The sequence below is a fragment of the Phaseolus vulgaris genome, chromosome 2 (genome assembly GCF_051622355.1).
Source record: "Phaseolus vulgaris cultivar YP4 chromosome 2, ASM5162235v1, whole genome shotgun sequence".
In the NCBI taxonomy this organism is placed as follows: domain Eukaryota; kingdom Viridiplantae; phylum Streptophyta; class Magnoliopsida; order Fabales; family Fabaceae; genus Phaseolus; species Phaseolus vulgaris.
This window is the reverse complement of record NC_143499.1, coordinates 44406792-44420450: the sequence shown is the minus strand read 5'-3', so window position 1 is coordinate 44420450 and position 13659 is coordinate 44406792. Positions and strand designations below refer to the sequence as shown.

The window sequence follows — 13659 nt, the reverse complement described above, 5'->3', positions numbered from 1 at the left end:
AGATTCCTATTTCTGGTAACCACGGTGTCCTTTTTCAAATAAAATATTAAGGCCAATTTCGAAATTTAGAAAATTGTGGGGTGCAGGAAGAAAAATGTAGGGGTGCTGGAAGAAGAAACCCAAGTTCTAACCTTCTCCAACGTGAAATAGGCTTGCAGATTGGGCTGAGGTTCAGAGTACAGTGAGACTAAAGGAACGCAGGGTGGTGGTGGAGAAGGGGTTTCAATCCCGAGAAGTGAAGAAGAAGAAGAAGAAGAAGAAGAAGAAGAGATGAGCGTGGAAGATCTTCCGCGGAAAGAGGCTAACGTGCTGAAGGGTCACGAGGGTGCCGTGTTGGCCGCGAGGTTCAACGCTGACGGCAATTATTGTCTCAGTTGCGGCAAAGACCGTACCATACGCCTCTGGAATCCTCACCGTGGAATCCATATTAAGACCTATAAATCCCACGGCCGTGAAGTCCGCGATGTCCACGTCACTACGTACTCTCTCTTAATTGCATTTCTTCAATTATCATATCTGTATATTCAGAATGTCATTTGATTTCTTACTGAATTTGAAATGTACGCATATTCAAAATTCAAACACTTCAATTTGAAGGGTTTCGTGATTTGAGCTTTGAACTGTCATGAAATGTAACTGCATTCAACGCCAGTTCATAATACATTATTTGCATATTGTTACTGTAGGGACAATTCCAAGTTATGTTCCTGTGGTGGAGATCGACAAATATTTTATTGGGATGTTGCAACTGGACGTGTAATTAGGAAATTTCGTGGCCATGATGGTGAGGTGAGGTATCATTCCGTTCCTTGTGTAATGACATGTTCATTTTTCCATTTTTTTTTTCAATTTCAGTTATTTTCTCTTTGAATAGGAGCGAGGATGGTGATATTAATAAACCAGTTTATCTTTAGTTCGTTGTAGTCTTTCTCCTTAGTTCTTGCTAGCTTGAATCCCGTCTTTGTTTTTTACTCTAATACATAACACTAGGTTCTGGTTGGATAAATTTCTTCATATATATTCATTGCAGAGTAAAATAAACTTTTGGCATAAGTTAGAATTAGCTCATTTGTAATTTTATTTGTAGAAGCTTTGTTTTCATTAGTTTCTCCAAAAGTTCATTTTATAACTTTATACAAGTTAACAACTTATGGGATTAGTTTATTTCATTTTTCCTTCTTTTTTTCTTCTGTTATTGTTCAAGCAAAAGTTTATCTACACATGGTCTAAATGTATGCGAACACCAACAACAAAATAACCACTGCAATTATTTTTTATTTTCTCGTAAAACTCCATCCATTTTTAATTTTCATAGGGATAAAATTTAATATGAAAAAAAATTAAGATCACTGAGTTAAAGTGGTTTGGAGTTATTGATGGTTGTTATCGCTATATATGTTGACTCAACCTTATTTTCTGATTCATATTTTCATCTACAGGTAAATGGCGTCAAATTCAACGAGTATTCATCTGTTGTAGTCTCAGCAGGGTACGATCAATCGTTGCGTGCTTGGGACTGCAGATCCCACAGCACCGAGCCGATTCAGGTGGATTCCGTCGACATATTATATGCATTGTACTCTCTTTCTTTCTACTGCTTTATTAATAGAGTTGCCATTGATATGCAGATTATTGACACATTTGCAGATAGTGTTATGTCTATTTGTTTAACAAAGACTGAAATTATTGGAGGAAGTGTTGATGGAACTGTTCGAACGTTTGACATTCGAATTGGCAGGTTTGTTGCTGCATAACTTCCAGACCATTATTTTTTTTATAAATAAAATATATGGGACTCATTTGTTGCTGCCTTAAAATTTATTTGCACTATGAAATTCTACTGATGTTATCTTTTTTATCCACCAGAGAAATTTCCGATAACTTGGGGCAACCCGTCAACTGTGTATCAATGTCAAACGATGGTAACTGCATTCTAGCAGGTTGTTTAGACTCTACTCTGCGTCTTTTGGACAGGTATGTTTGTGACACTTTGGGAAAAGTTACCATTGGTCTCTATTCTTGGAAGATTCATAGTACCTTTTTGTGACAGGTCCACAGGTGAATTGTTACAAGAATATAAAGGACACACTAATAAGGTTAGTCTGCAGATGCCTAAATCTGATTTTAGCACTTCATATTTTCTAATGTTCTGCATATGGCATATTTTAACGATTCAGGAAGATACCAGAGCCATATATATGCATTTTTTTATTGTTATTTATTGGTTCAGATAATTGTTCACTCTTAAAGTGTATTTCTAATTTCTTTGAACTTATTAGTAACTTTACGTGTTACAAAAAGTTTTACTATTCATTTCTTCCAAATTTTGATAATTTCTATTGAACTACCCTCAGTCATACAAATTGGATTGCTGTCTTACCAATACCGATGCTCATGTAACTGGTGGCTCTGAAGATGGCTTCATTTATTTCTGGGATCTTGTAGATGCATCTGTTGTTTCAAGATTCAGGGCTCATACCTCAGTGGTAATTTTTTTTACTAGTTTACTATTTCTAGAAGAAATCTGTCAAAGATACTAAAAGAACATTTTAGACCTTTTCTTCATTCCTAACTTGAAAGGAATCATGATTATGGATGCTTCAAATTTTCAATTCCTCCTTAAGACCCTTTTACAAAATTGTTGTTTAATAATTGAGTTTTCATGTAAAGCATATATGACTTATCACGTCACGCTAGTTCAGTATGATTTAATTGATTTCTCACTTTTTTTTGTGAAAGCCGGTTTGATAATTGTTATCATAAACACTTGATAATAGTTCAAATAGTGTAGTAACTTTGTTATTAAACAAAGTTTCTCTCTCTCGGAACTTCTCTAGCAGTTATTCCCAATAATACTTTGGTCTGCCGCTAATTATATTTACGGGAACTCTGTTATTGCTTTGACTAATGCTCCTTGTGCTATATTTTATTATCATCGTCAGTTTCAAGTCCTGATGATAATGCCATCATTACCTTATGCCGTGGGATGGGATGATATTCATTTTGTTTCAAAAATATCTGCTTGTTACTGCTGGGACAGATATCATTTTGGGTTTTATCATATAATTGTCATTTTACTTGTAGAGGTGCAAAGCCTTGTGTATTATATTTTTTTTTTCATTTAACTACTTGTTGAAGGATGTGAAAATAATATATGCATATGTATTTACTGCCAGGTAACGAGTGTTAGTTATCATCCAAAGGAAAACTGCATGGTAACTTCTTCAGTGGATGGCAGCATTCGAGTATGGAAAACATAATAACTAAACACAATCACGAAGCTTACCTGGTGTGTCCATGCGGTCCATACCAATACCAATTAGCATAATGATGATTGCATGTACGATTACAATTGAAGTCTTTCGGCAGATTTTCTAACATGTGCTTTTTATGTGGAAGATGGTAAAAGCAAGGTGAGCCTGTTGATTGCAGCTTCTCTGATTCACAGTCAAATCGCACAATGTTTTTGACTTTTTTGTCTTCAAAAGGGACAGGGTGTTGTATAATTCACTTGTGTCCATAAAAGTAAAACGATTTGTATTATATCCGTTATGTTGTGAAAATGAGTTTGTATTCTATCCGTTATGGCCGGGGATGTTGATCTTAGGATTTTACTAGTACAGTTGGTGAACAAGTGGCTGCGATGCTGTGACGTAGCAACAAAGCTCAATCAAACATGTGGCTTCTATATTTGCAGTGATCTTACAAAGCTCATACGGTGTAAGCGGATGGATGAGACTTGCACCCGGATATTCTTATTATGGCCTTTTCGTTTGAATTAGGGAAAAAGACACTCCAAGTTATTGATGAAGACGTTTTGGACATCTTAATTCATTTATCCTTTATTTATTTTTTTTAAACGATTATTTAACATTATTTTATTTTAGTTAATTTTAATTATAAAGGCTTTACTAGTAAAATTTAATGTTAAACCTTAGCTGTCTCTTCAGCTTGTCATGTTTCTTCAAGTCAATAAACTTGTTCGTAATATCAATGTTTTTGACAATATAAACCACACATTTTTAGACTGCCAGAATCATTTTACTACACAATGATCGGATCTAAGTGCGAAAACGTGATCAATATTTTTCTTCTGCCTTGTTAATAATATATGTATAAATCAACCGACACATTGGGTACGGGTCAACACGTGTGCTTTATGTTCGTGTATGGAAGCCAGCCCCATGTTTGGATACAAGTCTTACATAAAAGGAAAAAAAAATTGACATCTCTACTGCAAATTCTTTTAAAAACATAAAACTTTGGACTTAAAAATTACTAATTGCTAGAACTAAAGTAGTTGGTTTTGCGTTTGGCTGGGCTGAACGTGATCCAAATTTTGTCCAGCCAAACAAAATATAAACTTGTATTGTTCCTGTTTTGATTAATTTCTTTAGTCTGCAAGAACGATTCTCTTATTCATGTGGCCTGTAATTATAACAATAATGATAATAGTGGCAGTTATGGTCATTATCATAGCCATGATTGCATCTTATAAATAAATATTTACCAGAATATAAAAATATTTCATAATTCAGATGTCAAACGAACACGGTTTAGACATCAATTTGTGTAGGTAAAGTTCATCTTTCTGAGGAATGTAATTAGTTAAGAAAAAGGAGTTAGTCGCAATTGTCGTTTTGGTACCAATTGGCAACTTTAACTAATTATGTTATGCTGGTTTTATTCTGATGCCTAGAGCCACCGTACAGTTTTGATGCAGCTGGTGATAGAATTATGTAGTGCGTATAATTTCCGTATCTCGCAAAGATATCTTCAACGGGCATTCGATACTTCAGTATCAAATGTAATATACTACTTATTTTTTAATTCAAATTGAAATAAGAACAAAGATCTATATTGTGGTGCACTATTTTTCTCAAGAAAATATAAAATACTTGGAAATTGGAGTGGTAAAAGGAATAGTTGGGTATATGGTGAAAAATGAGAAAGTCCTCATAAGTTATAGAAATTGGGAATGACGTATGTGGAATGCAGAAAGGCATTGGGGCCTGAATTTGGGTGCATGTTTGTTATATGAGTGTTGGTCAACAGAGATAAAATAGAGTTTGATGGACATGTTATACCAATCGATGTTATGCATATTGAATTGAGTATTGATATACTATAAGAAGTAGGTGGTGCGTCCAATTTTACATTTGAATGAACCACGCAGACTTGTATATGGAGTTGTCCAGTTATAATAATGAAGAGCCTTTACTTGTTGTGGTGTAGAACCTTTGCATTTTTATTTAAAGCAACTCAAAAATAAAACAAAAGAAAGAAAGCAAAAGATATTTTATAAAACAAAGGAGAGAGAATAAGAAGACGAACAAGGTAGCACCGACACTTTTGTTTTCATAGGTAGCAGCCACCCTCCAACCAATTACAATCCAATCCCTGGTCCATTCCTTAATAACAATTAATCAATTTCCTTTATAAATAATAATCAAATAAAATAAAAAGACCCAGTTTTTGTGCCTTAACTCTTCCTTCAGGAGTAGCTAGCAGCAGCAGGGGCTGCAGTTATAGGAAAGAAAGCGTTGTACCCATGCCATTGATGTCAAAGTTCGTACCAAAACAATGAAGATCAAACATTTATAAAAAAAAAAAAATTATGTACAATACTAGCCCATGAAATAGTGGTGTAAGTTCGAGTTTTTACTAAACTAAACACTTTTTTTAGAATTAGAAAAATCGTAATCTAAAATGGGTTGATAATAAAAATGGTTAAAAATTTTGTAAAAAAAAAAACTCTGTTATAAGTTAGTATGGTGAGTGATTGAAGATGTGAAATATGTTGGCCCCGACATGGTGCCCTAGTTTTTGTGTAAAGTGTTACAGATTTGGTGTGGAATGTGTCTAATGAACAGTGTTTAGGGCATCGTGTGGTTCACACTTCACTTTCCACCCAACACAACAGAACACAATGCCAGCTGTTACCTCTTGTGCTTCATGGGCCCACACTAAATTATGATATTGGAACTTGCTAGGTTGTCCCTGGCCCCACCTCCCTCACTCACATGCTTTTATGTTTTTGCAAAACCACACCCTCCACTCACCCTAACCCTAACCCTAATTACAATCACTTTTCCAATTACTTCAACTTCCCCTTTTCCAATTGCTTTTATGTCAAATATGGAACACTGTTAACAATAATAGTGCTGTAGAAAAATGGAATTGTTTGGTTTAGTGTTTCACAACTTTTTGTTTTGTTACTTCCATTAAGGACTCACCTATTTTAATATTATCTTCAAGACATGAGAAATGATTAAAAGTTTGATAAAAGTTTGATTGAAGTAAAAAAATATATGATCGTGTATGATGCTTGAATCACAAATGAAATTGAAATTCAATAATTGTTAACCAATCCCTCTTCGTCTTCTTTTTATTAACTCTTTCTTTTCGTTCTTTTATTCAAAAAAAGTATAAGCCGTACCACTAACTTTGTTTGGGTTTTCTTCTCTTTCATCTACGAATCAAAATGACCCTCTTTATCTCCATTATGCCCTTTTGTGTTTCCACAACTAAACGTTGAAGTTAACGTTTCATTAATTAAAATTTTGCAACATAAAAAAAACGAATGACAAATTAATTGAGGAGAGATGATGAATGCATCAATGGACCAGATTTTATACACCAAAATCTCTGTTGTTTCCGGTGCCGTGCCTTTGTTTAAAGAATGTTATGTCCTTATTAAAAGTAATTTACTATAGATGTCACTTCTAAAGTAATTATTATAAACAAAATTAATTACTTTTAATTATATCAAAATTTGCCATTGTGAAATCTTCAAAAATATATATACTATCATTTTTTTCAATTATTTGTGTGTGTTTTTTAAATATACATTATATATAGACACTTTACTTTTAAAAAATGTTTAAGATAAAGTGAAAAAATTGTATGTTAAATTGAATCTTATGTTTAATTTCTAAAACAAAATTGTATGTTTAAGTTGTGTGCATCATGGCTTAAATTCAATCTTCAGTATTCTCATTGTAAAAAATGTTACGTATTAATAATATTTGTACATCAAAAAATTAAATTATTAATATCACATTTATATTGACTTTTTGTAATACCACTTAAACTTTATACTTGTACAAATGTTATCTTTAAGAAAAATGTCTAATAATCCAAAAAAAATTACATATTAGTGGATAAATATATACATCTAACATATGAGTATAGTGTGCTCTTTTACTAAATACGCATTCTAGGTGATATATTAGTCTAAATTATTAATATAATATGATATATCATATAACATGTGTCAACCGCACATCACATTCTCACTTTAGATAACAAATTATTATAAATCATTTTTATCAAAGATTACAACAAATTTCAACTGTATTATATTGTAGAATCACATTTTTAATAATTTAAAATAATTTGTCACATATAATGTATTGTACTATACTCATATTAAACTTGTTTCGTCAAAAACTAATACATAATTCACTATAAACATATTAGAACACATCCTTAACTTCCTACATGAGGGTGGTTTGTTTCGCTTATTTTGTAACAGTCTAATGCAGGAACCTCTTTTTATTTCTCATAGTGTGACATCTTAATTTGTGTGATATAAATAATTAGTGAAATTAAGATATATATTTTTTCATAATGAATTTCATGTTTAATATTACACAGTAATTTAGGTATCAATCACCACATATCTATAAAAAAATTACAATATCACATAAGGTATTAACACACATAGTCGCACTAGATCATAATATCATACAAATACTAGCTTATAATATATGTGGAGAAGTTCATGCATATGCTTCTAATAAAATTGATCACATTATTTAAGAATGCTTTGTCGCTTGAGCATATGTGTTGGTGTTTTCACAACATTAATTATGCATGTAATCATTATTTATTGATTAATTGTCACTTGAACAACAACCTAACACCTAAAAAATATGCGTCCAAAATCTAAAAACTCACTTCTAGTTATATGTTGCAACCATAATTTTAATAAATATATTATAATTTTCTTTGTCTAAATGTCTACTTTTACATTCCATAATTATTGTAAATTACTTCAACTTAAAATAGTTATCTAACTTTTAATTGCATTTAGCATGATTTAATTCAACAAACGTCATTTTTATCCAAATACAATGTGTGCATTTATTTTACACATCTAATCAATAATATCGTGTAACTTAATTAACTCGTCTTATTTAAAGATGGTGTACCTACTAACTAAATAATTCCAAAATATCATAATATCTCAATAACTTAAATGAGATAATGGTGATTTTGGAATTATTTTTAATCAAATACTATCACATTTCTCATTCAAAACTCAAATAAAATAAGAGAAAATTTAAATCAACAATAAAAAAAATATCAATTTTCTGTGATCAATATTATGATAAGTTTGTTTTAATGCATTCTTTATCACATCCACCATAGTGTTCTCTAGGAGCAAAATACATGTTTTATTAAATTATACTCTTAAATATGAAAAGATAAAATACTTATGAAATAAAAAAGAGCATTAAAAACTATTTACATATTTTTATTATTCTTTATCTATTAAAATTATAGCTTAGAAAAATAGTATCACAACTCACTTAGCAACCTATGTTAGGTTAAACTAATTTATGTATATATTTTATAGAAAAAAAAAATTGGTTCACTTTAACTATACTGTGGTAAGCTAACATAAATAAAGTTTTTTTCTAATGTTGTGGAGTACCTTAATGAAACTTGTTAAAAAGAGCAACCGTTTATTCTAGTCATTCAAACATGTAATGAAGTTACATTAATCATTAATTTATCGAAGACATGAATTTATAATAACCAATATCACGTGTTCTCCTATTTTAAAGGGTTAATTTAGTATTGTTTTAAACTTTGTGTTTGCCGCTTCATAATAATATTTACTTCAAAAAAATTAATTAGTCATTGACTTTAAATTAAGAGTGTACAAATATATATTGGACACTTATCTTTCAATTTACTTGAATTGCAAAAAATATAAAACAAACCATTTTTTTAGAATAATGTAATTATTTAAATAAATAATACAAACAATGTAGATTTAAGAAAAACAGTAAATTTAAAAATTGGAAACATATTTTGTAGTCTGAGAAATTTATATTTGAGATTAAAATTGTTAATTATAGTATAAATTGAAGTGTTTTTTAAACATCAAATTCTCACTGAACTTCCTTACATTTTCCATGTCACGTGATGACTTTATTATCATTTAGTATATTTTATCTTAAAAAAATATTTCATTTGATATCCATTAAAAGAAATATTTGCATTATCACGAAACAATTTATTTATCCACCATTCGATTTATATACAAACAAATTTATCCATTATAAAAATATAAAAAATAGATAATATATAAATTAATTTATGTAATTTTACGGATTAGTATTGATTTATCATTGTTTTTTAAAATTCAATAGATTTTCTTAACAATACTAAATGAATCAAAATTAATCCAATAAAATTTTTCATAATGAAATATTTCTTAAACACATTCTTTAAAAATTAAAAAATGTTAATTTTTGTTCATAATTTATTTTGAAAATTTTAAAATATAATATTTAGAATTTAATTTTTAAAGTATTTTATAGATGGTTTACATCTTCCTTCATAAAAATATAGAAGATGGATTGGATTTTTTTATTAAATAAATCAAATTTAGTTTCCTTTTTAGTTTGATTTTAATGAATCAAAACATATTAATATTTTCTTCTTTAATCCATTATAAATCAGAATAAAAAAATAATCTGATTTATCTCGTTAGCATGTCCTAATTCAATGTATGCATCTCTTTTACGATTCTTGCTTATATTTGTTGGGAATTTCTCCTTAATTGAGAAATTATGACTAATGAATATTGGTAACATTATTGTGAGGGAGCTAAATTATTGATACCCATCAATTAAGTCAATTAAGGGGGTAATTATTGGGAATCCCTCCTTATTTTAATGGGAGATTATGACCAATTAATATTGGTCATCGATCTATTGAATATATTCAATTATGGTCATTAAAAAGTTTTTTGAAAATTGAAACTCTCTCTTAAAAATGTAATGAACATTAATCTCTTTACGAAAAAGTCTTCATCTCATTCTCTATATAAAGGGAACTTATGAGGAAGATGAAGAATGAAGCAAGGAAGAAGAGCAACATATAGAGAAAAAAAAAAGAGGAGATATCCACCATAGTGTGAGATTAGAAATCTTAGTGAGAGACTAGAGAGACATTGTATTCCATCCTTGTTGGGTGAGATTGAGTGTTATCCAACCATTTTTGGGACTAGGTCCTGTGGGTTTTTATTTATCAAGTTGAGAAGGTTTTCCCACGTTAAGATTTTGTTGTCTCACAGCTAAATCAGGTATTCTTTGAACAACAACCATTTATGGTTAATAATTGAGTATTCTTTGTCACACAACCACTCCTGACTAATAAGTAAATTAACTAATTAGTAATCCCCATATCACGTAGTTGCTCACTACAAAGTGATATGATTTTTTATCGTATACAATGTTTATGCTTTTTCTTGTAGTTTGCTAAGTAAACACGAGTAGTATTCTCTAATAAAAAATTTCGGGCACAACAAATTTAAACAAGGTTTTAACAATATGCCGCATAATCTATCTTGTTATTCTTCTTGATGAAAAAAAGACTGAATAGGCACAATATAAATGTAACATCCTAATAGTTTTGTGTACTTATATTTTCTCGAACAATGTGCATTTGCTTAAGTTTGTCTAAAGGGAAAAACTACATGAGATAGATAGTTATTCTAAAGTTGACAATATTAGAGTTAGGGATTTATCTAATAAGAAGAACTTAGCTCTTTATCCAGGATATCATTGATGTAATTTATTCTTGAATGGATTTTCTTGGGAGACGAAAATAACAAATATTCCCTTTAACATAAAATAAACATGTATATGTTTGTGTAGTAAGAAATTAAGTTAAATACATGTGTATATAATTTAAGCAAATCCTTGTTTTATCATGCTTAAAAGGAAGATATCATAGTGTTGTTGATATAAAAATTATCATCTTACAAATGAAGCATAACCATGTTTTACACTTAATTTATTTTCAACATTTAATTAAAATCATGGGTGTTAGTATTTTTCTTAACACTCGATGATAACCTCCATGGTATCCCTAACTCAACCTCTAAAACCTCCTTACCTTTGATCAACATTACTATTCTAAAAATATTCACTTCAAATTATTCAAAAATATGGTTTTCATTTTCAAATAATCCAAGGCATGATTCATGGTGAATTCCTTTAAAATAAAAAAAACAACCCAAAATCAAATAAAGATAAACTTACTTAAATCGCAATCAACTAAAGCAAATATAAAATTAACTCATTTACATCAAAAGAAACAATCAATACATCAATTTCTGCAAAAAAAAAATCAAAACAATAAGACTACATCACATCTGTATCCAAAACATCTAATCTAAGGTACTATTTAAAACGAAACCAACTTCCTTTACATGTTTAGTTTGTTCAAAACAAAACCAAAATCTCAAACTCTATATGATCTTGTGAGCAGAATGTCGTAACGAATAATTTGAACATATCCTAATGATTATGGATTACGAGGAACTCATATTAACTCTAAAATTGCTACATGAAACAAATTTCCTCCTAAGATAAACAAAATTTCTCAAAACTCACTTAATAAAAAGGGATGGAGAGGAACTTACTTTAAAAAATAAACTTATTATATTCTTCACGAGAATTTCTATGACTGACTATAATCTTTAAAAAAATGTTTTTTTTTTTCCAAATATTCAGAGACAAGTTAGCCAAAGAAAAGACAAAAGTTTTAGATAAATGATTGTTCTTTTGAAATGAAGCTTTTATAAATTTTTCACTTTAATATCAAAATATTTATGTTCAATTTCAATTATATCACTTTTATTCTTACACAATTTTGCTGGTTATTACAATAAAGATAGAAGAATTATATTGTACTTTTAATTTATCTATAGTTATTAAAATAAAATAAAATATTGAATTTTATAATTGTTAAGTAGAATATTATATAATTTGTTTATAAATGCAATTAAAAAAACAAAATCATGAATATAATAAGAGTTATAAAAGAATTCCACAATATATTTTTATTCAGTATATTTAATTGTAAAATATTTAACAATTATATAAAAACAAAATATACAAAAGTTATTCAAACTAAAGCACAAAACAATAATTTAGTTTAATGTAACTTTTATACTAAATCTAAATCAAATTGCATTTAGTTTTGATGTTCGCGAACTATAAAGACCCTAACATATGTATAACAACATTAAAAATATTTAAAAACGCTTTCATTTAATATTATATGCATCCTATTTCACCACTCTACCTCATTTAACATTCTAGTGAAACAATAAATCATGCCACTTTTAAGTAACAACCACAGAATTTTATTTATAGTGAATGATTCATGTGTAATATTAAAACATGGAAACAGTGAAAATTGCTAATACCATGGAAGAATAATTTAACGTAATAAACTAGTAATATTCTTTTACTTCTATGTGCCCCAAAGTAAATTTGTTAAGTAAACTATTTTCTCACTTAAAATTTTAGTAAAAATTTACAGAATTAAACACACTATTTATAACTATATCTCGTTACTAATTTTAATATAATTAACTTTGAAATATATTTAGAATATAACAATAACCTCAGTTTTTTTATATTAAGGATAATTTTACATTACAATGTATAAAATTGATGAAATGATTATTTATTTAATTATTTATAAATTTAATAATGATATTGTGATAGGTGGTGGGAAAATGAAATAGGTGTAGGTTAAGTGCAGAGGGTGACGCTAACTTTAAATGGGTGCGACTTACAACTTGACTTTATGGGATCAGTTAAGAAAAAACTTGATTTATTAATTAGCAAAGTATTTTTAATTCCTTGGGAAAAAGATAAACATAAAGTGCCTAAAAACACTCCATATTCTAATCTAATGTTTTTAATTAATACTTAATCATTAATAAAATAAAAGCAGATAATGCTAATTCATGGCACTGTTACGAAAGTAATCATACCAAAATCACGATCACAGTTATTTTTTTGGTGACGTGGACAACCTTTTATGAATCACGAAAACGACATTTTTTATTTCTTTTTATTTTTATTTTTTATATCTCATTCTATTAAAATATCACCACCGACAGCCGAAGCTGCCCATGTGGCACAAAAGTCGTAACAAATATTCTAATAAAAAAGACCAAAAATAAAATAAGAGGAAACCAACGTGACGTTATGCCAATTATTAATTTAATTTATTATGTTTTCGTGATTAATTAAAATAACCAAAGTAATTACGTTGCTCCACAAAAAAGACATGTTTTGCATTATATTCATGTTCAGTCACTGTTTTACTCAATTACCTATTTTCATAATACAATTAATCGCCTTACCCGTTTAGGATAATATAGTTTTCGTAATCAAATTGATTAGATTACCCGATTGGGATAATATAATTATAGACTTAAATAAAATTTATTATATTGAATAACTATTTTAAAACATTACTCTTTTTAATTTTTTCAAAATTTTATATACTCACAGTTTACCACCCACCCAACATGCAAATCAACAACACACACGC

The 13659-nt window shown here is 29.1% G+C and overlaps 1 protein-coding gene across 3 annotated transcripts; it reads left to right on the top strand.

Annotated features, from left to right (window-relative positions):
- The first annotated feature begins 115 nt into the window (after positions 1-115).
- Positions 116-3860, top strand: LOC137812445 (Transducin/WD40 repeat-like superfamily protein). Of its 3 annotated transcripts, XM_068614420.2 has the most exons (9): positions 160-479; positions 687-789; positions 1440-1547; positions 1629-1738; positions 1867-1974; positions 2051-2096; positions 2355-2486; positions 3177-3289; positions 3400-3860. In XM_068614420.2, the coding sequence occupies exons 1-8, from the start codon at positions 271-273 to the stop codon at positions 3258-3260; spliced, it is 900 nt and encodes a 299-aa protein (XP_068470521.1). In that variant the 5' UTR covers positions 160-270; the 3' UTR covers positions 3261-3289; positions 3400-3860. The 3 variants fall into 3 exon arrangements, with proteins under 3 accessions (XP_090155085.1, XP_068470521.1, XP_090155086.1); XM_090298959.1 differs by having other exon boundaries at positions 116-479; positions 3177-3860; XM_090298960.1 differs by having other exon boundaries at positions 217-479; positions 1648-1738; positions 3177-3860.
- Positions 3861-13659: the final 9799 nt, after the last annotated feature.